Here is a 24,579-nt window from a genome sequence, read left to right as displayed (position 1 = left end):
ATACCTGAAGGGAACCTACACCCACGAGGGGAGTAAACTCTTCAAAAGGGCTGACAACAGCAGGAATAGGGGAAATGGATCCAAGTTGAAGGAGGGAAGATTTAGGTTGGATGTTAGGGGGAAGTTCTATACAAGGAGAGTGGTTAGGCCCTGGAACGGGCTGCCCAGGGAGGTTGTGGATGCCCCGTCCTTGGATGTGTTCAAGGCCAGGTTGGACAGGGTCCTGGGCAATCTGATCTGAATGTGTGTGTTTGGTGGCCCTGCTAGGCAGGGGGGTTGGAACTACATGATCCTTGAGGTCCCTTCCAACCCGGGTGATTCTGTGATTCTGTGTACCTCCCATAGGATTTTCAGATCCCTCATCCTCAGACCCTGCCCTGAGCAGTTCCCTCTTTTTGTCTGGCACCTGGTGCATTCTCTTCCAGTTCTGTTTGTTTTGCTTTCATCTTACCCTAACGGCATTTCTGTGCCTTCCCCTATTCACACGCTCTCTGCTTGAAACAGCTCTTGAAGCTGATGACTTCTCCATTTCCCTCTTGATCACCTTCTCTTTCCTACTCTGTTGAAGACTGTCATACAAACCATCTTTTTCACTTACAATTAGTCAATTCTTTGATTCCTGGCAGAGAGAAAAATATTACATTTAGATACCAACAAACATCAATTTTCAGTTCTGCTCAGTGCCTTCCTTCTTTCTCACATACCTGGCTTTCTATTATTCATTTTATTTCACTGCTTTGCTTTCTTTCATAATCCTTCACCTCCCCATACCTGCATTATACTTTTTATGCCTAATCATCTCCTGCTCACTCCCTTGGTTTATGCCTTTTCTCTTTGTTTTTCAGTGAATATGACAGGTTACTACTAGATCTCATTCTGTCTGAGAACAGCCTACCTTATTCTGGGTGACAAAAAAAATAAATACAATAACATGGCAATTAAAATTCAGTAAGGCACAATCAGAGCTGGCACTAACATCTTTTTCCTGGTCTCTTTCCCTCTCTCAACAGCTATTACAATTTGGAAAATTTCAACTAATAAAAACCAAAACTTTATCCCGATCTCCTAGGAAGCACAGCTTGTATGATCAAAACCTGCTGATCAGTCTATCCTAATCACCTTTGTACTTGTAAGTCACTATCAAACAAATAATACAAAGAGAGTAAGGACAGAGAAGTTATCAGAGTTGAACCAAAGAGCAATAAAAATTAGCATCTTCATTAACTGTGGGATGCAGCAGCCAGTGCAGGATGCAGTCCACCCATTTGGTATGCGCCTGGCTTGAGAGCAGCCAAAGCTCTTCTGGCACATACCCAGTGATACAGGTAATGAGAGGGAACTGGAGGTACAGATATGAAAAAAAAACCAGAAGAAAAAACTGCAAGAAGCCAGCCTTCCTTAGCTTCCCTGCTTACAGTGAAAAAATCTATGTTTATTTCACCCAACATGAAACCACTGTGCATTTCATCTTTTCCAGGATCAGGACATAACTCTGGCACACTAATATCTAAAACACAAATGACAAATTTTTTCTTTTCTGTTTCTCCAATCCAGAGACAGAGCAACATGCTCCCTACCTTTTCTGAATTATACTGGGATTTGCAGTCACCAGCTGGGTTTTCAATCCAACATCCTTGCTGTATTCTCTGGATAGAGGAGGAAGGTTGCACCTGTGCACAGAAAGACATTCAAGATTTTAACTGACAGTCAGGATTGACAGGCTTCATCCCCAGTCTTTTTTATTCTGCAAGTTTGCAGTTTTAGAAAAAGAACTGCAAGCTGACAGAAAATGTGAAAGTGCTGTACAAACACTGGACCAAGCTAGGCATTCTCCTACTATACTACATCCCATATGCACAATAGGGCATTTTTGCACCAGACTGTGGGGAAATATACAAAAAAAAAAAAATCTTTTGTAGACATGATCCTATGAACTATTAAGCAAAAACAAAGTGACCTGGCACCTCTGACAGGTTGAAAGGCTACAGCTGTTATTATCTACAGCCAAAACTTTTTTCAAACTCTTTCCTTCAAATTCTCTTTTTCACTCTGCTTTGTCTTGTTTTCTAGCATCAGGCTCTGGATTGGTATCACACACATCACATACGTCTTGCAAACAACAGGTAAATGCCCTTCAGTATAAAGAACTTACCAAGAAAATACAGAGAAAAAAATGCAAGTGATTACTTACAGTGTGCATACTATGTTCTCTACAGTCTTGTTCTGGCAGACAGGGCAATAATATAAAAAAGATAAAGTGACCGAGTAGATCTACTTTGGCAAGCAAACAGGGCTCCAAAAAACACAAGTGGAGAGAAACATGCAAACAAGGAGCAGTCCTAAATACTCCTAATTAAAGAGGTGGAAGAAGAAGGAAGGATTGTAAATAAAGGTGAAAATATGAGGCTGCTCCAAAAGTAATGTCTCCCACTTTAATATCTTGGCCCACAATATCAGAAGTAGATGTTGGTGGTATGGCAGTAGAGGCTGAACCCTCCCTCTGATATTCCATTACATCTTGTTGCTGTGTGTCAGAGGACAGCAGAGGGGCTGTCTGACAAAACAGCATCTGACACAGAAGTGAGTATGAAGCAAAGGTGTGGAATTAAATTCCTCCATGCAGAAAAAAATTGTACTCACTGAGATTCATCAGTGCTTGGTGAATGTTGATGGAATCCAAGCACTGGATGACAGCACGAGACAATGGAAGGTGTGTTTCAGCAGGGTGACAGTGGGTCACCTCCACTGTTGCAGATTCTTATGAGCATGGCATGCAGCTCTCGTTCATCACTGGCAAAAAAGGTAGCTAATGGTGACTATGTTGAAAAATAATGTTTTGTAGCTGAGAATTTGCTCTATCAAATAGTGTGATTGTGCTCTTTGTATCTACTAGAGTTTTCTTAGAAATAAATAGGAGGCATCACTTTTAGAGCAAATGACATAAATTCAAGCTGTATCCAAGATTCAGCCCTGTTATAGAAATTAGTCACGAGAAATGAACTCAACAACAGCAATTACACTAAAAACGAGTGTCAAAACACTGCTTTCAATTTCAGAGTTGTCTAACTTCTTAAACCAAAGATATGAAGAATAATACTAGTGCTTACAGGGTAAAAACAAAACCAAGATTCTCAAAGAAAAGTGGAATTGGGAATTTTTCTGGAGCAAGACTGTTAGTGCTGTTGGGTTGTTTTCTGAGGTGGTTTTGCTGTTGTTTTTTTTTCCCCCAAAATCTTGTACAGACAAGCTGAGGTGCATCTCCCTGCTGCCCCAGGGCCTCAGCCTGGCAGGGAGCTGTTACTTCAAATCCACCACTTCTCCTCTGTTACCAGGGAGACACGGGTCTCCATGCCTGGGTTGCACTTCTGGGAGAGGCAGCTTCATTTTCTTCCCATGCTCCCATTAAACTCTCTGGCACTCTGGTTCAGGAGCACAGCTCCAGCAGTTTTCAATGGTAGGTCAAACAAATGTTTGTGAAGAAAGATGTATGTACAGGTGACCTTGCCCTAGATTAAAGAGATGGAATAAGCGACCTCTGGCAGGCCACAGTTTAATGATTCCTGATTTGAATAAACATAGACTCATATGGCCTTTTTTGATTGAAGGTTATTTAAAAGTACTGTGATGGACCAAGATACCTCCTTAGTTTTATCATCTTAATTTATTTCTCGCACCAGTTGCAGAAGCAATACTTAAACACGCTAACTCCCTTCAGCAGTAAATCACTTTCCTGACCTGTCCTGCGTGAAGTATTAAGAAGTGGCCTAAGCAGCCAACGGGAAACTCAGCAAGAAGTCAGTCCATCTTCAGAAACTCTTTGCCCTTTTCTCAAACGGGTCAGCAGAGTGCCAAGCTCCGTGCAGGTGAGTAATGTACCAAGAAGTAAAAGATTCACAGTAAGGTGCATGTGTTTTTTATTATCTTACTCTTCTCCTGGTACTGAGGAGTATGTAAACATGCAGGAAAGAAGGTAGAAGCAGGACAGTGTCCGAAGTCAGCATTTTTTGATATGAACATAAATGAAAGAGGAGAACTTATTGGCCAACTTACTTTTGTATTTCCCTGCTAAGGCATAGATTTGATGGGGGGAAAAAATCATCAAGAAAGCACAGCAATTCATGCGTGCCTTTTTCACATGCAAGGCCTTCCAGTTCAATAGGTAGAAACAGCTGACTGAAATGAGAGGGATCCTTCAAACTTCACAGGGCATGAACACCTCTTCTGAGTTTCGCCCAGAGATAAGTACAACTCCTTCAGGTGCAGAGAATCCAGGCAGCTTGGCTGAGTAATGGCGTGTGCATTTGACAGATGTTATATGATTACCTAGCTATTTGTACGTATACCAAATGCTAGGGAATAATAAGAATTTAAATGGGATTTCGAATATTCATTTCTACTCCTTTGTAGCACCTTGACCAGAGTCAAGGCTATAATTAGCTATGGCAAATGAAAGCAATATTTTTTTGGACTTGTTTACTAACCCCAAAAACAGCGTCATATTTAACGTCTACAGCTCCATCTGGGCTGGTATGGCTAGATGGCATGGCAGAGTATAATTAAAAGATAGTAGCTTGTCCTTCCCAAGTTATGATAGCCACTAGTCAGCTTGGACATGATGACGAGTTTCTTCCATATTTGGAACAAATGCACTAGCAAACAGCATGGAAAACATCCCCCAGTCCTCTCCCTGCCAGATGCACAAACCATAGCAGAGACATAAAAGGCAGTTGGGAGACAGGGAGAATCACAAGACATATAAATATTTCTTCACAATCTAATGCAGTGAAAATACGTATCTTCTGTCAAATACAGAGAAATAGTTGTTTATGATTTAGTATCCAACACTTCTTTCTTAAAATACTTGCTTGTGTGAAGGGAAAGGGAAAATTTTAAAAGTAACATCCTAAAAATAAACATTACAAACTTGAAAAACACCCACATAACTCAATAAAAACCTATGGTAACTACTCTGACTAAACACGTACACCGTATGCCATGCACCTTTTTTATTGCAGATGAAGTGTGCTGTGGCCTACGGGCTGAAAACTGCTGCTCTTTTAATCTCTATGTTGGTACAACTGTGTTTGTAGAAGATGCTCAGAAATGAGATGAGTCTAAACTCATTGATTAACCTTAGTGATTAGTGTTTATTGAAGAAGATGGCTGCAATCGTATTTCCATAAGCTGTGCTGTAAGTGAAATCAAAAGCAAATGAATCGAAGGAATGAACAATGGCAAAACCTGCCACGACTATTTTGCACTGCAGAAATAGTATAAAGCCATCAGACACATTTCCTATTAGAAAATGCAAAATATTATGCAAGTTATTGTCATTCTCTTCCTCTCTCAGCTCTCAGATTACAGAGATCAGATTTAGAGAAGATCTGCTACATTTTCCACCTGCTACAAAAATATTCTCTCCCAGTGGCATATTACCTTTTACCCAACAGAACTGAAATATTTTCATAAATATGACTGCACCACTAATACAATACAGCCTGCAGGCAGTTTCTGGGATTTTTGCAGGCTTTTACCTACTGCTTCTTTCCAATCCAAAATAAGTTCAGTACAGACAATGGCTAGTTTACCCTCCCTGGAGAGAGAAAAAAAGTCACTTTCTCTGATCAGGATCTAACAGCTGCTTTAAAAAATGCTTTTATTGTTTCTGTAACTGATTGCTCCTATGGTATTTTAACTTCCTATTGCATCTACATAATATTACCATATCATACCCTGCAGTTTCTTATTTTAGTCTCTGGAACATTGAAGGAGCTTTGCAGTAGTGGCAATCAGCACACTGAGTCCCTCCTTCTGTGCCTTTGTCTTCAGTTTGTTGTATTTCTTTACTTTAACATCAAAAGCAGTTTTGTTCCTTGAGATGCAAGCCAAAAATTATAATAATTCTGTCTGCTTTAGAGCAAGTTTGTATGGCCTTATCATAAGCTATCAGGATTCAATAAGTAGACTTGCTAAAGCAGGAGCTCATTACGCATTTACCTCAAAAACCAAAGAAATTCCATTTCTCATCTCTTCAGAAGCAGTCTTCCAGTTTCTGCCCCACAATGTTTTTCTTGTTCATGTTTAACAAAAAGGGGCCAATTTCTGTCTCTCCTCCTTAAAGAATGCGGATCTACAAAGTGCCAAATTCAGTCAAGAAAGCAGTAGCCGATTCAGCACCCTTCTGACAAATTCCTATGACTTCAAAAACTAGAGGTACAGCAAATGTGGGGAATTCAAAACAAGATGGCATCAAGGAAAACGGTTTTGTCTTCTCTTAGACAGAAGTTAATCTGAAGGGAGGAAAAATGTGGAAATACTTTAGCTTGTCCCAACTTATTAATCCTTGCCCTATGAATCAGTATCTACTCATCACGATTTTAATGGGATGCATATGATTGCATTTAGAGTTGTGAAGGACGAAGCACAGTACAAGACGAGGCTCCTATAAGGAATAATTTAAAAGCTCCTAAATCCCTGTCTGTGACACTGTACGATCTGTCACAACCACAATGCACCCATCTGCAGATTTCCCCCACAGTACACACATATCTGCAGAGGCCAGCCAAAACTTTCTTTATTGCCCTTTCTCACACTTCTACCCAAATCACATCCTGCAAAGGGGATAAAAAAAAAAACAAAAAAGTACCCAAGGCAAATTATAATTGATTAATCACAACCGAATAGCTTTGAAAAGTCAAAAGACTGAGCAGGGGGAAGGGCAGACAATTTGTCACTGAGGTTTCCATCTTACCGCATGACAAAATCCGCTTGATCTATTTGTTTTCCGCAGCCGCTCTTTTTGAGAATCCCACCGTTTCCCACCACAGAGCATTTCTTCAGTGGCAGCTGGAAGGGTGTAGCCTAGCAACACAAAACAAGGACTGTTTTTACAGAGGAGAACACATACATCTTTGTAGCAGCTGCTCCTGAAGAACCAGGGAGCTGGCAGGGCTCAAAGTGAGGAAAGAAAACGGAGAATGAGGAGCTAGGAAAAAAGTCCAGAAATTAGCTGGTAAGTAGACAAAGGACAGTTCTTATCCCTGTTTCCCCAACCAAAATTCAAAAAAGATGCAACACAGAAGAGAATAACAGTTCTGCATAAACAAACTGCATAGTTACAAAGTTGTGATAAACATAATGACCAAGATAGGCACTCCAAATGTGTCTTCTAGCCAAGCTGCAGAGAGAGGAAAAAAAATTACCAAGAAAAAAAAGCCATGAAAGTGACCTTTCACATAAAAGACAGCTCTGGACAAGAAAGGAAGGAAGAAGGAACAATGTGAGTACAAAAGGGACTCAGGAGTTACCCTGTTTCCCTCCAGGAATCTTTCACTGGGCTGGGTCACCCTAAAGCATAAAGATATTTAGAGCATCCCAGCAGCTTCATAAGTGCTCAGCTCTCCAAATACAGCACAAACAAAAATTAGAAAACCATTTTAACTAAGGAGCCCTTGTCACAGCTGAGCAGGGCATTAAATTGCAAGGTCAAATTGTCATGCTATCTTATGTATCAAATTCAGTATTAAATATGATTTGCACAGTCTTCTTCACTCCAGAGGATCTCAAAGCTACATGTGGAACATCTTCCTGTCAGCCTTGAGTCATTCACTTTTAGTGGTGTTGAGGCAGTCATTTAAATAGCTCACAGTACATCAGTGTAGCCCAGCACAGATATGTGTGTATAGATATATGTGTGTGCGTGTGTGTGTTTGTGTGTGTGTATATATACATATGTAAAACAGGGTCAAGGGGTGAACAGCATAGGAATTTCAAGTAGTATGATAAAGCTATAAGAATGGACTCCATCTACAACACAGGAGTTAATATTCTCCTCATGCAAAAAAAAAAAAAAAAGTGCAGGAATTTTTCATTTATCAAACCTGTCAAAACCCGACTTTGCAGCAGAGACGGAAGCTACTGTCTAGGCCTCTGAGAATGCAAACGCCACTGTGACAGGATACAGCATAGCAAAACAATTATTTTCACCTGGACAAAAAGTTCCAACAGTGGCAACACTTACTGTCACTTAAATGTACAGAGCAACGTCTAACATGGCATAATGTATTCACGAGGCATTACAGCAGTGTACATAGCATAGAAAACAGATCCAGTGCTACAGCACAAACTCTGCATTTGTTGGTATTCATTTCTACTTTATCTTCTCCCTTAGATGTATTTGTTTCACCATCTATTCTCAGCAAATTAGATTCCATTCAGCTAGTATAAATACATAATCTGCTATCTAATAAAATAAATTAAAGCATTTTGCGTATCCTAATATATGCTAGAGTAGAAAAATCAATTCCAGTTTACTGAGGCCCACTGAGCCACTGCTGGGAACCCAGGGACAGCACAGCAGAGCAATACTAAGTATGCAACTGCATTCTGATTCTGCATTCGCCTTCCCAAGAACATTTTTTAATTTACCCAGTTATTGAACTAGCAGCATATCTTGAAATTCAAAGGACTCTTCATTGTTGAGGTGACAGTGACCAAATGAAAGCTCACAGGTTCAGTGCAGGGAGTGGGGTAGGGATAAGTTTTCATAAATAACATCACTATTCTTATTCAAGATATGTCAGAGCTCTTCCAAGACAGCCAGTTATGCAAAGACAAGGCTGCGACAAATAAATCACAAAGGCAGCAGCCGTTAACTTAAGAGCCGTGGTAACCCTGTCATGTAAATTTCTATGACTTCAGTACATGTTGAATTTCTCTAGACCCCCAAAACAAACATTAAAGAGTTACTAAATGCTTCAAAATTCTCAGTTGCAAACAGCCCTTGATATTTCTAGAGATGAATTCCTCTCCTTCAAAGGAGGCTTATATCCTGTTATGTTCAAAGATGATTATACTACTTATCATTTGCATATATACTTTCATTTCCACGAGCGTATGAATCTTTGAAACTCCTGCCCTTCAGAGAGCCCAAGAGACAGACAAACAAGATCAGAACTGAAAGGATGATTTGAGGGAGTTAAAGGGAGGAAGAAGTGGCAAATAAAACCACCACTGTGGCCTAACCTGTGAAGAAATCCACTCATACACAAGAAGAAAACCAAGCTGAATGCAGTTCTCTGTGAAAAGCCACCACTCTCAGAAAAGCCCACAGAAGCTTTTGCCTCCCCCAACAAAGTAATGAAAATTCTGGACATGACATAGACAGTTTGCATGCCATTGTTTAGCTTAAAACATTCAATAGGTTCAGCTCCCAGAAGACTATACTTATAAACTCAAGGCAGACATTAAGTGTCCCTGATGCTTGGAGGCATTTCAGCTGCTTTTACCCTAATGAAGAGAAATTCCTTAGCATGCTCTGGGAGAAACATGTATTTTTTTTTTTTTAACATTGCACATGACTGTTCTTCAGTCATTCAGGTTACAAACCTGCATATTGCTCAAACTGCAGGGACATTTCAGGAACTCTGTTCTCAGTCCATTTGTACAAACTGTCCAGTCGTATACAAATCATACAATTCAAGTGTTGCCTATGAGCTGCTATGAAACACGTGGCTCCTCTGTCTCTGCAAAAGGCAAAGAAAAAGCAGTACACTCCTGGGCTTTGAAACTGTTAGGAATCATAACCCTGTGATGCAGTTAGCAGCTGCAGAGTTAACCCACTGCAGGACCTCCAAAGGGTACTCACAGGACAGATAGCACAGGTAAAGGATCTTCAAAGCTAAAGTGCTGCGGGCTTCATTCTGTGACTTTACACAAGCATTCAGCTCATTCCTTCCTTTGAGCTGACCAAAATATAAAATGCAAACATCTTAAGCAAAATACCATATGGAAGCTTCACCCTAACATGCAGTTGAATTACTAGACCTGTTAATACCTTTCCACACCACTATTTGGCTTTCAAGAGGTTTCCCCGCATCCACTTGTTCCTACCACTGCCTCACAGGGTACAGACTGTGGATTTAAGGTTGAAATTAAATAATTATCAAAACCTAGAGTCATTTGTTTGGTTGTTTTGTTTCATTTAAGAGCAAAAAGCACTGAAGATGGACTCCAGTAACGATTTGTTTTCTTTCACTACTCTCTTTCTTTCTAACTAATCTTATGCCATCTTCATGGCACAGGTAATCTGTCTTCAGATGTTTTGAATGTTATGTTGAAGAGGTAGATCAATGCTGTAACTTAGTTGAGAATTAAACCATTTTTACCTTTTTTGTAAAGTAGTCTTAGGCATAAAATGTCAGTAGGAGGCAATTTTCAATCAAGAATGTTACATTTTTTTAAGGTGACGGTGCTATTTGGAGAGAATTCTATACAGTAAAAACAAAATTTCTTCTGAGTTTCTATTACTAGAAAAATATGTTTCAAAGAACTAATAAAAAATTTTCTAACGCTCTTCCTCTTTACCTCCCACAGTGCAACTCTTTGCTAGGAAAATCACCACGTGCTGGGGACCCAGCTGTCATTTATGCTAAATACTCAAAAAAGCTCAGTTGCTATTCTCCTTTGAATTATAATCTGGCCTGACAAATGCTTGCTTTGGATTGTAAAGTTGCAATAAAAGTATTTCCATTTATATTAGCTTCCTGAATCTGCGCTGTTTTTACTGTCAACAGATTTGTTATTTTCCTCATTGATTAAATTTTAATGAACAGATTCCTGTGGGTGGACTACAAAACTCAGCACAACAAAACCAGTTTATCCAGTGTAACAGAAAGAATATAAAAATAAGTGACCAGTGCACGTCCATCTTTAAGCAATCATTACAATAGAATTAGATAATATTATTAACTGAAAGAATAAAAAAGAAAAATAAACAAACCCTTGTATACTGCCATAAGCAGGGTCAAATCCTTAAAAAGTTTTAAAAACAAAAAGAAAATAGAAAGTTTTCATAAGGTGCTTTCTGAAAGGTATCTCTTCAAACGAAACGTAAAACAGAGACAAAACCAAAATAGTGAAACTCCACTGATAACCAATGAAGATGCTCTAGTTCCTATTTATGTAAATGAGGTAAGAAGCTGCACATCCTCCTATGAATTCAGTGACAAATAAGCACACAAAGCAATAGATTAATGGCTCCCAATTGAATACAGGAGTAATTTAACAGAGCATCTATGCAGCAATTCACTGATTAGTTTCATCATTCATCTAAGTAAAAATAAATCATTGTCATCAGTTAAAAGAACATTACACAATACTAATAAAACATAATTTATTTTAGATAATGGTATTCTAATTCACTTTGATTTCATTGTTAAGTTGTTAATGTGTTAATTTTTACCCACTCACTGCCAAAGACAGTTAATCAGCAACCAAGTTCTTACTGGAAAAACAGAAAAAATTACAGTGTTCAGCCTCTGATTTAATACTGATGATGTCAAAAACACTAAAAACATAGGGAATATAAATTAAAATAAAACGGGTTTTCAAATATGCATTACTGGATTTGGAACAAGATGCTGTGTTTTACTGTTCGCTTTGAGAAGACAGCATCCTGAAGAAAAAGGCCTAGTTCTCCTAATTCTTCTAAGGAGCCAACAAAATTGCAAGAGTCAACAAGAAGCCAAATTCGGCCCTGACTATTCTTTTCACCCTTCTGCATAAGGAAGCAGCTGACGCTTTAAAGGAAGCCTATATTTGTCTTAACCAGAGGTAACATGGCATTGTTTTTCATGCTGTTGGACATGTTGGGATGGAAAACACTCCTTCTTCTTTGCTTTATTGTTTACAAATCATCTTTGGTACGGCAGGCCTTTTGTTCCTCCACTGGAGCTGTCAAGCAGGGAGACATGAAGGCTCGACAGCAGCTGGCTCCAAAAACATCAACGTCACTCACACAGGGACAGTGTGTCCTCTGTAGGGGATCGCAGAGGGCGGATGCAGCTCCTCACGTTTCAGCTGTCTCTCTCAGCCCCAATGCTGCAGTCCCAAGTGAGCTGGATGGGCGCCAGCCCAGAGTGAGGGGCAACTACTGATAGCTATCCTGCAAATGTGACTGTGTTAAGAGGAGCTACTCCTCCGGAAGCAAAGAGGACTTCAGCCCGTCCCGAAAGTGCGCCACTGTTGACATTCTTTTCATCCCTGAAAAGTAACTGATATTTTCTCAGGAAAATAACTGTTTTCACATTAAAAAGAAATACTTAAAACCTAGCTTTGACATGAGGGCAGGCCTGATGACGGCTGCAGCTCCCCACAGGGAGTGGAGGGGCAGCACTGAGCTCTGCTGTGTGACAGCGACAGGGCCGAGGGAACGGCATGGAGCTGTCAGGGGAGGGCAGCTGGGGGTCAGGGACAGGGGCTGCAGCACAGGGCAGTGGGCATGGAACGGGATGCACAGGGCTGTGGGCACTGCCCCAAGTGGCAGAGTATAAAGAACATTTGAACAACACTCAGATACAGGGTTTGGATTTTGGGTGGTCCTGCATGCAGCCAGGAGTTGGACTTGATGGCCTCTGTGAGTTCATTCCAACTCAGGCTGTTTTATGATGCCATAATAGGTCTCATGTAGTAATTCGTAACTTTGAACATTTTCTATCATAACCCTATTTCAGCTTGGCCTTTCTGTTTATACTTACTGATTGAAATAATTGCACAAAGTTTGAAATGCATCCAACAGTCTAACAATAATTTAGAAGTTATTTTTGTGTGGAGAAATAAGAAAAATGGGTTAGAATGGGTTTATGTGTGCTGGAGAGACAGAAAATCTTTTCTCATAAATCTTGAGAGAATGTTGGGGGCTAGAAGATGCATAGATTTTAGGAAACCACAGTGACGCATTACTGGTAGATTTACTGAATGCTGTGTAATTCCTAAATTGTTTTGCATTCATGCAAAGGTCTATCACAAAAGCTGTGAAACCATGTAACCTATATTTTGCATGTGAAAAATGTCAAAATCACAATTAAAGTCTCTCCACTAAGACTTTCAAAAAATGTTTTAGCTACAACTTGAAAGAATTCTCTGTACTCTCTGAATACGAGAAATGTTAAGCAAGAAGCAAACAAAAATTTTGCCTTTAAGGTAACACTGTTATAAAACAGAGGGTTAGGAACAAGCATAGTTCACAGACTCATATCATAGAATGGCCTAGGATGAAAAGGACCTCAAAGGTCATCGAGTTTCAACCCCCCTGCTATATAAAGGGTCGCCAACCACCAGACCAGGCTGCCCAGAGCCACATCCAGCCTGGCCTTGAATGCCTCCAGGGATGGGGCATCCACAGCCTTCTTGGGCAACCTGTTCCACTGTGTCACCACTCTCAGTGTGAAAAACGTCCTCCTAATATCTAACCTAAACCTGCTCTATCTCAGTTTAAAACCATTCCCCCTTGTCCTATCCACCCATGTTGACAGTGATAGGACCCATAGTTAACTGTGTGTGCAACAGATCAAGATGAAACTCCTGCCAGACTCAGCTATGTACTTAACACACTAACCTTTTGTGTATGCTAATTATGAACAGTAGTAGATTAGCTGAGTGTGCTTTTTAAAGTACTGGACTCAGATACTAACAAATTCCAATATCTGACCACAAAGAAATTACTACAAGGAACTGTGACAGTGACCATGAAATCCCTCTAGGAGATGGGAAAGGAATCTCAAGATGAACCTCCAGCTACCTTAAATAGTTTCATTGCTCCACACAGGTGCTGTTAAGTAGCAAATGTTGAAATCTGAAGCTCAGTGCCCATACAAAAGAGAAATGGTCCAAGAAGAGCAAACTTCTCTGCAACACCATTCAAGAACATCTCAGCTATCACAGCAGTCATTATTGAACTGGAATTAAACACTGAATTTCATATAAATTTGTACCATTCGCAAATATATGTTTGTGATTATATTACTTTTCATGAGATTAATATTTTGTTATGCATTTGTATGGGATCATGCAATGACAAAACGTCACTTAGACTTAGCATTGCTCTACTGCAGCAGGAAAACCTCTTACATTCAAAAGGATACATGAAATATTAACAGGAGAGCAATCACACAGAAGAGACCACTTTGCAACATACCGACATATTCATAAGAAACATGGAGTACCAGTAACTAGCTGGTAGTCACTTTTAGTCCAGGCTGTACTTAGCAAGAACTTCAAAATGGCATGTTCTGTAATAGCTTTCCACCCAGTATGAAGTCGCTGCAACTACTCACTTGCAGTGGATTAAAAGAACTCTTCAAATTGCTACCACAGCATTTAATTTTATCCAACCAGCCTTCATACAGCCAGGATAGCACAATGTGGGGATTACGAAAAAAATACATTTGGAAATTGTAGCAGTTTCATTTAAAAAACAGACTTTCAAGGCTGTATCATAAACAGTATTTTAAATGGCGAATGCTCCAGAAAAATAAAATGCAAGCTTCTATTCTGTGTGACTTAAAAGACAAGAATACATTAATGAGTGGGAAAACTTGAAAGTTCCGGAAGACTTCTGGATCTAAGCTTTACAACCTGTAATTTACTGGAACCCCCAAACTTTGAATTAAAAATGGGAAGAGGAAATATTTTTTCATGATTAATTTGAACAAGGAACTCAACCTACTGGAGTTGAGTAGATTCTCTTACTCTGAAAGATGTTATAGTTTCCAACATTTCTACAACTGGAAGATCTCACAAAAGACTTAAGGTACCTTCTATATAGCTGCATTTTGATTTTCCTTGAAGAAACCAAGTCCTAAGTAAAGTGTACAAAAGGAAAGATTAAAGTACAAAATCAGCTTGACCAGTATCTGTAAATAACTGTCTATGCTGGTTCCCTAGACACTTTCCCATACACTTGAATAACTTGATTTTTTATTTTTTTAAATCTTATGTGATAATAAGAATAAAATTAAATTAATAGGCTGAATGAATAAGCTCTGCCTGCAACCACAGAAACAGTCAGCAATACTTTTCTTTTATCTGAACATTTGACAACATCAGATTCCATGCTGAGCTTAGAGGAAAACATCATCCATTATATGGGATTCTCGAGCTTGCTCTGCTTTGCCAGCACCTCAAAAGCTATGCACACAACACCCCTACAGTTAGAATTCAAGACTCAGTACTGTCAACTCACACTGTACAGCACTTACATATGGGACTGCAATTTGTCTTCTGGTTCACTGGCATACTATGGCAGAAAAACATTCAAACATACCAGGTATTCCAGTGGTTACTTAACGTTTCACAATGCTGAATATTTATCAGCAAGCATTTATCTTTTGGATTGGAGACCTAATTTCAGACACTCTTTTTGAAGGATTTGCCTGTCCTCTACTTTTCCTGTTTCTTTCTTAATCTACTCTAAATTTAAGCAGATGAGAGAAAGCAAAGAATTTCACATGCTGTGTGCCAGAACTGCATTGCTACAACACTTCTATGCTCAAACCAAAGATACACTTAAGTATTTTTGGAGTTTTGAGTAGATATTTCATGGAAGAAAGGATATTTCATCATCGAGGACAAAACTGCATTTTTAATGTTACGCACGTTGAACAGACAACAAGAGTAGCTGTAATGTGATTTTAAGAAATTCTTCCAAAGCCCAAATAAAATGCAGCAGAAACTTTTAAAATTAATCTCCTGGACTACAGTGTGCCATTTTCTGGCCAAGTAAGTTTTGTATTTAGACATACATTTTATCTTTCTGAGCTTAAATTTTTGGTAATTAACTATAATATTCTAGTTACATATGATTGCCCGGTGACAATGTCCTCCAACTGTAATTTCTCCCTCAGTGCTTTCATGATGGAAGAACAGTAACAAGACAAAATGAGACAGAGTAAGGAAAATCACAAGGTTTCTTAAAGCTGGTGCAGGAAAGACTAGAAACCCTACTCACATTTTGAATTATTCTCTTGTGAGAGTGGGGGATAACAGGCAGTCAAGTATAGAAAAATATCTGGAAATTGTGAAAGATTGAATTCCTGATCAAGTAAGGGATACTGCTCACTTATTATCCTAAAACAACAAAGGTTCTCACAGTGCTATTTCGTACATATGCCGCCACTATGCGGACAGACTAAGAGAGTTGAGGTTGTTGAGCCTGGAGAAGAAAAGATTCCAGGGAGACCTGGAGAACAGCCTCTCAGTATCTAAAGAGGGGCTATAAGAAAGAAGGGGACAGACTCTTTAGCAGAGTCTGTTGTGATAGGATGAGGGGAAATGGTTTCAAATCACAAGAGAAGAGATTTAGATTGGATATAAGAAAACTGTGTTTTTTATGATCAGGGTAGTGAAGCATTGGAAAAGGTTGCCCAGAGAGGAAGTGGATACCCCACTCCTGGAGACGTTCAAAGTCAGCCTGGACAGGGTTCTGAGCAACCTGATCTAGCTGCAGGACTCCCTGTTCACTGCAGGGAGTTGAACTAGAATAAATAATTGTGAAATATAGTAATAGCCTGTGTTGAACGTGAATGGGGATAGGAAAGAGAGCAAGCAGAAGGACTCTGAAGACGATGTCAAAAATCTGCATATATGTGGCTGATTTACTAAAAAGCACATTCAGCTAGAAACGAAAAAGTTCTTTAAATCTTACTAGTAGCATACAGTGCACACAGTAAGGCGTTTCATAAAAAATATCAAGGGCTTCCAATTCTACTGCGTATGAAAGTCACTAATACTCAAGCAAATGAATAGCTCTCTGAATGCCTGAGAGCTCTCTGATCCCATTGATGTGAATAAGGATCTGCTGTAAAAGAAACCAATTCAACTTCCATAGGCACCAAAAAATGGATTTAGTCATCAAATGATCAAATATCAAAGTTTGAAACTTTTGGCTTTTGTTTCTTAGGATATCTTAAAAGCAGTATACTTCCATTTAGCTAGTATATTAAACTAACTTCTAAAACCAAAAGATCTGATAATAAAAAGATTCTTGCCTTTGCTTTACCTCTAAATAGTTCTGAAGAATCAATGACATCTATTGAGAATCGCTAATTAAAAAGACATCAAAGTCAGCCAGCAAGGACTGATCTCTCTAGGAAATTTGCAATTAGAGGATGAGTGGAATTTAAACACTCAGCTTGGTTTTTGGGAATTACTGTTGACTTTCTTTAATAATTCTTCCAGATAATTTTTCTCTTCTCCATTAATGAGAAAAATTAAGCCTCTTAAGAAAGTTTCACTTTCATCTATCTATATAAAGTTTCACTTTGAACTATAGATTTTAAATCTCACATAGCACACAGTCAAATCAAATACATAAAATACACAAGGAAATGAGAAACAGCTTGAAGAATAACTATGTACAACTATGCTCCAAGGAACTGTTATATTCAAACAGGTCAGAAGCCTGCAATAATATCTATCTTATGTCTTTAGCTTGTTCTTCACCCACATGCATATCTAGATGGCATGCATGTTGCCTCCTAACGTAACTAACACAAGAAAAGGTAACCTATGAGCTGAAAAATGAACAACACTATTCTTGGATAAAATTCTTGATAAAATCCAGAAGAAAAAAGCATATAAAGCAAGGACCTTCATTCAGAATACTGTCCTTCTTTCAGCCAGTCACTCTGCAGAATCAAAGGGTTAATATAACCTTGCTGAGAAGTGAAAAAGACAGATAGCAAAACAGTAGGATTTACATATAATGAGTGGCTACCAATTTTTTTTTAAAGGAAGTATTTAGAAGTTATGAAAGAGGTTTAGAAGTTCAGAAAGGCAGGAGGAAAAGCCATCATGATTACAAAATCAATGCAGTTTCCATAATATGCTTTATTTTTCCAGTAATGAAAACACATCTTGAAAATGAATAGTATTGCACACAGGCAGCCTCATCTCTCTTGTTTGAACTCCTTTGAATTAACTTATTATTGTATCAATAATAAAATACTTAGCAGTATAAGATTAAAATGGGGGACAGCATCATTTCACTATGTAACAGAGTTGGTTCCTCAGACAACAAACAGAATTTATTATTTGTTGCAAACCGATTGAAAATAAAGTTTGGAAATAACTCCTCCATTGAGACAAAAGCAAAACAAGGGTCTTGACTTCAGGGACCAAAACCAACCTACAACTAAAGTCTCAGTAGTGCAGTTTACATATCAGGATCTGAAAACTGGAAGTCCACTTAATTTGTGCACACTAAGGCAATTCTAGCTACTGAGACACCTTTTTTCATCTGCTGGTGCTTCCCATGGGTTAAGCATCATACGATAATTCAGGCTGGGAGTGACATCAGGCAATCTAGTCCAATTTCCTGCTCCAGGAAATGCTCAATACGTGCTGTTTCTCATGTGCTTCAGTGTCAGTTCAGTGATTTTAAACAGTAACCTGTATGATTGTTTAGCTGGTAGCATTTATCCTGTAGCGTTTTGAGGAGCAGCAGGACAGGGGCTGACCAAAGGGGCCAGTCAAAGCCTCTGCCCACCTGTGCCAGCATGTCATGACCCTGGTCGGCTTCGGATCGACAAGTGCTATGGTGGGATGGGGCCCTTCTACTAGTAATTTTTTGACTGATATGAACTAATAGAGCACCCTCCAAGGCTCACAGAGTCCCACCAGAAGCACACAGACCCCCTGCGCCTCCCCATCCCCCAAGTTGGCTGTGGTTATTTCTGTTTGGATCATGGAAGGTGCTGTTTCTGAGGTCTGGTTTTCACTCGAATTCAAGTAATAAGGAACCACGGGCCTCTCTGAGACAGCTCTTAATACTTCTTCATACCTTGATACCTATTCTTCCTTCAGTTTGGTCAGTAGAAATGTCTTACAGGTACACAAGCAAATATTGAGTGCATAAATTCAAAAAATAATGTACTGTTCCCTGCCAGAGGTGGCAATTTGGAAAAGCCAATGTCACAAGTTTTAAGAAGCTGTAAATCTATTCTGCCAGCTAAATAAAATGCCACAGAAATCAGACTAGCAAATAAGGCATCATACTGCTTGGTTTGTTTGTTTTTTTTCCAAAACATGCTGTCAGAACCAATGAATAATTTTTCAAGCATCCGATTAGACTAAAATGAATTCATTTTTCACTAACATCTATTCTCAAACCAAAAAGCAATTCAAAGGTAATCTAGTGATAATCAAGATGACTCACTCTGCAGGAAGCAATTAACATAACAAGAATGCACTGGTTTGATTACTGCCTGTGTGCTTAAGCATCACACACCAGCAAACTTCTCAAGAATTTTCCTTCCACTTAGTTCCTGGTACCTATTTCAGGCCTTCTCAGACACTAGCCTACGATGAGAAGTTTCCTACCAGTAAACCTTTCAGCTTCATCACTCAGAAGAAGAGAGATCAGAGTTAGGAGTTTTATCACTTAGGAACATTTAATCTTCCTTAGGGACAAGAGGTCATTAATCAGCCCTGTGCTGAATCCTCTCTCACACCTGGCGGTGTACAACATGCACATGCAGCATGACAGACACCTGTAACTGCCATGTAGCATTTTTAAACACACATCCTTGCCACGTATGTTTCTCTGGGCAAGAAAACCAGTCCACTCTCCTTTTATACTCATTGTATTTCTTCAGTTTCCATCCCTTCACAAAGATAAAAGTCCTACAAGGACTGTCATGGTCTTCCACCCTTTGAGAACTCATCTGATTTTGACGCTTCTGTTAATCTTCTAAATTCTCCCTTAGCTTTTTTTATTTACATGGGAAGTCTCATGGCAAGAGACAGCAAAGCTGTCGGCTTTTCATAAGACATATAGTTTCATCTTCCCACAATATCTGCAAGCTTGTTTTTAGAGCTCTTTCAGTCAATTCAAGAGAGATATTAGAGAAGCGCTGCTCTCCACTCATGCCTGAATAGCCTATAAAAGGCAGGCTTAGAAAAAAAGTTATAAAATGACATTGCAAATGTCATACATTATATTCTCTCCCAATATTTTTCAGCTAAAAATGTCACACTTGAAAAGAAAACAAAAAAAAAGATGCTTTTTCTCTAGGAGTATAGTCTCTGAAAATGTGACCTGTGATTAGAAAATCAGATCAGGTTGTTGTTTTTGATTTTTTTTTCTCTTTTTGTATTTTCACCATTGTTAAATTCCATGCAGAGCAAGAACACAAGTGGACCACTTCAATCTCTAATTTTTTTGTGTGTGTGTCAATCTCCACGCAATGTCACACATAATATTTGGAAACGAAAGACTAGTTAAACCATTCGATTGAAACAACCACATTAATAGCAACATGTTGATTTTTTCCACTAAATACAAATGCAGTGATTTTAGAATATGAAGAGAACGAGTAGCATCACTTTTCTACTGCTCATTACATTTCCATGCCCCTCACCAATTATCTGCAGTATTTTCACCAGGAAGAAATCGGACTGTGCTTGTCTGAAGCCTATACTGTTTCATTCTTTCATTCAGATTCTACTTTGCCTTACTGAGACATGGCACATTTTCAGGTATTCACCTTCACCAAGCTAGACAAACTGGCCTGGTATATGTAGAACACCCATGTAGAGCTTTTCCCTCTGGTGCATCTTCTAGGTACATAGTCAAAAGCTATGGTTGATTTAACTTTGTATACCCACCTGGAGAAGGATGCTAGCTGCCAAAACTTAACAGGCCAGCACAGAAGAACACCTGGCCATAGAGGCCATGGTGCTAACAACTTATGGCCACATACTGGAATAACAGTGGCAGTTATCATAATCCAGCTCATAAACTGTAGATAAAGGCCATGTTTCTGACCGTGGTCTCACACTGACAAGGGGAAAGATAGAGGTCCTTCCTGAGCTGGAGTGAAACACACCTGGCAACTCTGACGATAGAAGAGGTGACCTGGAAATAAAGACAATGGTCCAGCATAAAACAAACTCCTTCACCTCCTTGGGATGTCTGGCACAGTAAAAGCACCAGATAGAACTGCACAGAGAATCCAATAATGGGAATCAGTTTTACTATACTGAAGTTCAGAAACAGTATTTTATTTCCTTTGAAAATTATATTGTTTTATTCAGAATTAAATATCATAGTGAAACTTTACCAGAATTACAGAGCTTCATTTAATTTCTGGATGATAATCTCTCAAGGCTGTGAAATTTCTAATGCCTCATAAATTAAATCAGGATTCAGATGAAAAAGTTAATGGATATGAATGAATTAATGGCCTATAATTTTCGTTCACAGTGAAGTCTAGTTGCACAGCTTCCATTTCAGCAGCAGAAATTTTCACTAGAGTTTCAATTCTGAACAGTGTATCTATAGATACAGCAGACTGACAGACGCTGCACTTTGAATATTACTGGGAAATGAGTAGAAGGTTGTTTTAAGGCTTGATGCTTAAGATAAACTACCAGTGGTTCTACATTAGAATTCAAAATGGGTCTCTCATATCAAGTTTGGAAAAGCCGTGGGTGATAGGGTACAGTATTTTGTTTACATCATTTCTCACACTCCAAGTTAAAATTCGAACATCCAAATTCCACACATCAAAGAAATGGTACAGCTCCACTGAACTTGCAACAATTGGCACGTAACAAGACAACACAGAGCTAAGAACTCACTTCATACCCACAGATTTCTCCTACAGTGAAACAAGAAGAAAGCCAACATGTTTCAGGACAGGAGCCATCTGTCACATCAACTAGGGGTGGAGAGGGAACATCAGATTTCTCAAGCCTCAGATACCATGAATGAGACTTGTGTACCTGTCCTTTCCTGTGCCACATTTCCTCACCACTAAGCCATCCATATACAAGCTAGTCATCTTCTCCTCCTTTAGAATTTTTCATCCTTAGAGCATTTTTCTGATAAGAACACAGTGTTAAAAATTAACAAAGAGGGGAAACAAAAAATGAAGCTTTAGGTTTTGGTGGAGGCTTATAGGTTAATAAAAGGGAAAGATCTGTAATGCAAAAGCTCACACCTTAGTTAGCAAAGATAATAAGATCTGTAATTCTTAATTAGAAGCACACAAATGTAGAGAGAAATATCAAGCCATAATATGAATAGTTTTCAGTAGAGATCTCCTTAGCAGACCCAATAATGTCAGTTACTTCCAAAGTACTGAATGATGTAATTTTATATGAATATATATCCCACATACAATTATAAGGAGAGTATAATTACAAAAATGCAATTATAGACTATTTTGTCTGGGGATAAGCAGTGAATGGGGGAAATTACGATGAATCAAGCTAAAACAACAAACAAAAATTAATGAAAAAATATTGCAATGATTTTTTGATAAACACAACAGATGAGTGAGTTCTCTCTGTTGACCCAGCGGATGAGGTAATATCCTACACACAGCTGATCATACACCCAAGAGATTCTGACTTTCATTGTCTCCAAACCCTGATACAATTCATATCCAGTTGCACAGCCACTGTAGTGCTTTAAAAAAGCTAAATCACAAGAGTAAAGAAGCTCAGTAAATTAGTAGCTCAAGCTGCCATGGGGGTAGAAATAGAAATTAAAATATTTTCTCCATAAAATATATATTTTTCTACAGTGAACTTTATGTTTAGGATAATAGCTCACATTTCTCAGTATTCTGATTGCAACCTGGATGTGTGTTACATTTTATTTGTGTTTTGATTTTTCATGCATTTGAACGATAAAGTACTATATTTCATACGCCTCATCTGCACGGTGTAGATCAAGGTAGCAAACTTTCTAAAAATCAATGTTTTAATCTATAGTGACATATTCTGGTATCACACAGTTTGACAGGCAAAGCCAGCAGTTCTATTCCCACATTCATACTGTCAGGGATGGTAGAAATAAGATCTAGACCGCAGGAATTAGTGACTGGAACTGACGTCTGGGGGTTTGATAAATAAAGGAGAAATTTCTAATTTAGAAGCAATGACTGTGCTCCTGCACAGCAGATGGAGATTCATGGCACTAACCTGCTGCAATGAAAACACTGCTGTTGTGCAAGGCTGAGGAATCATTCAATGCAACCCTGTAGATGGAGTTACTCAGGAGGTCAAGGGTGGGTTAAAGGCTTCCTTTGTAGCGTTGTTGCATTACAGATAATAACACACAGCACTTTGCACCTGTAGGTGTCAAAATATCTGAGGAAAGATGTTAAGCAGGTGTGGCTGACAGAATAATAGGTACCACACATAGGCTTAGGATCTAGTATGCAAGGACTCTTTTCACAGCACTCCAAGCACAAGCAATGGGAACTCCACACCACAAAGAACCTATAGGCTGCAATACAGCCTCTACTGAAACTGATTTATTTTCTTTCCTTTCCTCAAATTAAAGTTCCTAGCCTCCGTTGAAATGAAAATATCACATACGATTCCCTACAAGTCCCAAAGGTGCAGGAAGAATATCAATGCACAGCATAAATTGCTCTTAACACACAGCCGAAGTAAAAAAACCATTTTTACTCAGCTCATCCTTTTTGCAGAGACAGCTTTTTTTCTCCCTTGACTAAATAGCTAGACATATGTTGAAGGAAAAACATACAGATATGGCAATCAAAAGACAAAGTTAAAGTAAAAAACCATGTTTTCTAAATTGACTCCTTCTGACAGGAACTTGGAGTGCAGTGCCAGTAAATGGTAGTTAGACATATGTTAGTGAAATGAAAAAGGCCCTAAAAGCATAATTTCAGAGAAAATGCTCTTAGAAAGAGAACTTTCGTGAACTGTGGCAGAAAGGCTACTCATCAAAGCCACACACAGATCTGTCACATTTTTGCAAGTTATACTGTACTTAGCTTCCATGAAAGTAAAGCAGTGGATGGGATGTCAGCCAATTTTCTAGAAGATAGAAGGAACTTTTTCACTTTACAGGTAAAAGTGCTGTTAAGTGACTGATCAAAATGGGAATGCTATACATCTTAGATTTTCTGTGTTTACTCATGCTTTAAACAAATTTCAAAAACGGTCCATATCTCATCTGCCAATAAGATATTTAACAAAATAATTTCATATGGTTTACCAAAATTTCATCTGCTGAACATTAAAACAGTATCAAAACCATTTAAAATAAACGCAAACAAATGTCATCATAATACACTGACTGAAAAGACTCATAACTGCTCAAGTTAACTTTGTGAACTAAAAAATATCAAAAGCTATATAAAAGCAAATGGAGAGAATAAAAGAAGAAATTTTGTAATGTACCTATCTTCTTAAATAATGGGTCGAGGAAAAAGGCTAACAAGAGGGGACACTGAATATTCAGGCAGGTCAGATAAACATTGCGAGTAAAGAAGTGGAATGCCATAACAGAGAACTTCTCACTGAAGGAAAAAAAGAATAATCACAAAATAAATATTAGCAACAAGATTCTCATAATGGGAAAATAAAATAAAGAAAATTATAATTCAGCTGAAGCTAGAGCAATGCCAACTAATCAAAAGCCTTCATTGCACATATACTCATTTTGCAGAATCATCATTTTCCCTTTAATTGCCTATGATAACTACTCTGCCTGATTATCTTTGCACTGCTTGATGAAATTCAGAAACTGGCCAGTTAAGTTTCAGAAGTTACTTCATCAAGCAAAGGAGATGAGCTTAAACCCCACCAAAGTGGAAGGAGATAAAGAGTCCTCTTTAATCACTGAGTTGTATTGGAAAAGACTGGTAGCTCTGCGTCTTAGATCAGGTGAATTAAGAATGCACCAATATTAAAAAGGATTGAAAATATCTGTGAGTTGCACATTGTTCCCTTCGGACATGGAAAATTGAACAGAAA

The 24,579-nt window shown here is 38.7% G+C and overlaps 1 protein-coding gene across 1 annotated transcript in view; it reads right to left on the bottom strand.

The window, feature by feature from the left end:
- Positions 1-13,981, bottom strand: part of ST8SIA1 (ST8 alpha-N-acetyl-neuraminide alpha-2,8-sialyltransferase 1) — a 66,792-nt gene extending 52,811 nt beyond the window's left edge. The window contains exons 1-3 of the mRNA XM_042834882.1: positions 13,976-13,981; positions 6,752-6,861; positions 1,578-1,670 (exon numbers count right to left, since the gene is read on the bottom strand). Coding sequence (XP_042690816.1) covers positions 1,578-1,670; positions 6,752-6,861; positions 13,976-13,981 — 209 coding nt within the window. The remainder of the gene's footprint in view (positions 1-1,577; positions 1,671-6,751; positions 6,862-13,975) is intronic.
- Positions 13,982-24,579: the final 10,598 nt, after the last annotated feature.

This window comes from Centrocercus urophasianus, unplaced genomic scaffold (assembly GCF_019232065.1).
Source record: "Centrocercus urophasianus isolate 14NV4802_14NV808 unplaced genomic scaffold, USGS_Curo_1.0 seq_5, whole genome shotgun sequence".
Classification (NCBI taxonomy): domain Eukaryota; kingdom Metazoa; phylum Chordata; class Aves; order Galliformes; family Phasianidae; genus Centrocercus; species Centrocercus urophasianus.
Note: the sequence above shows the minus strand (reverse complement) of the source record. Positions and strands in the feature narration are given on the sequence as shown.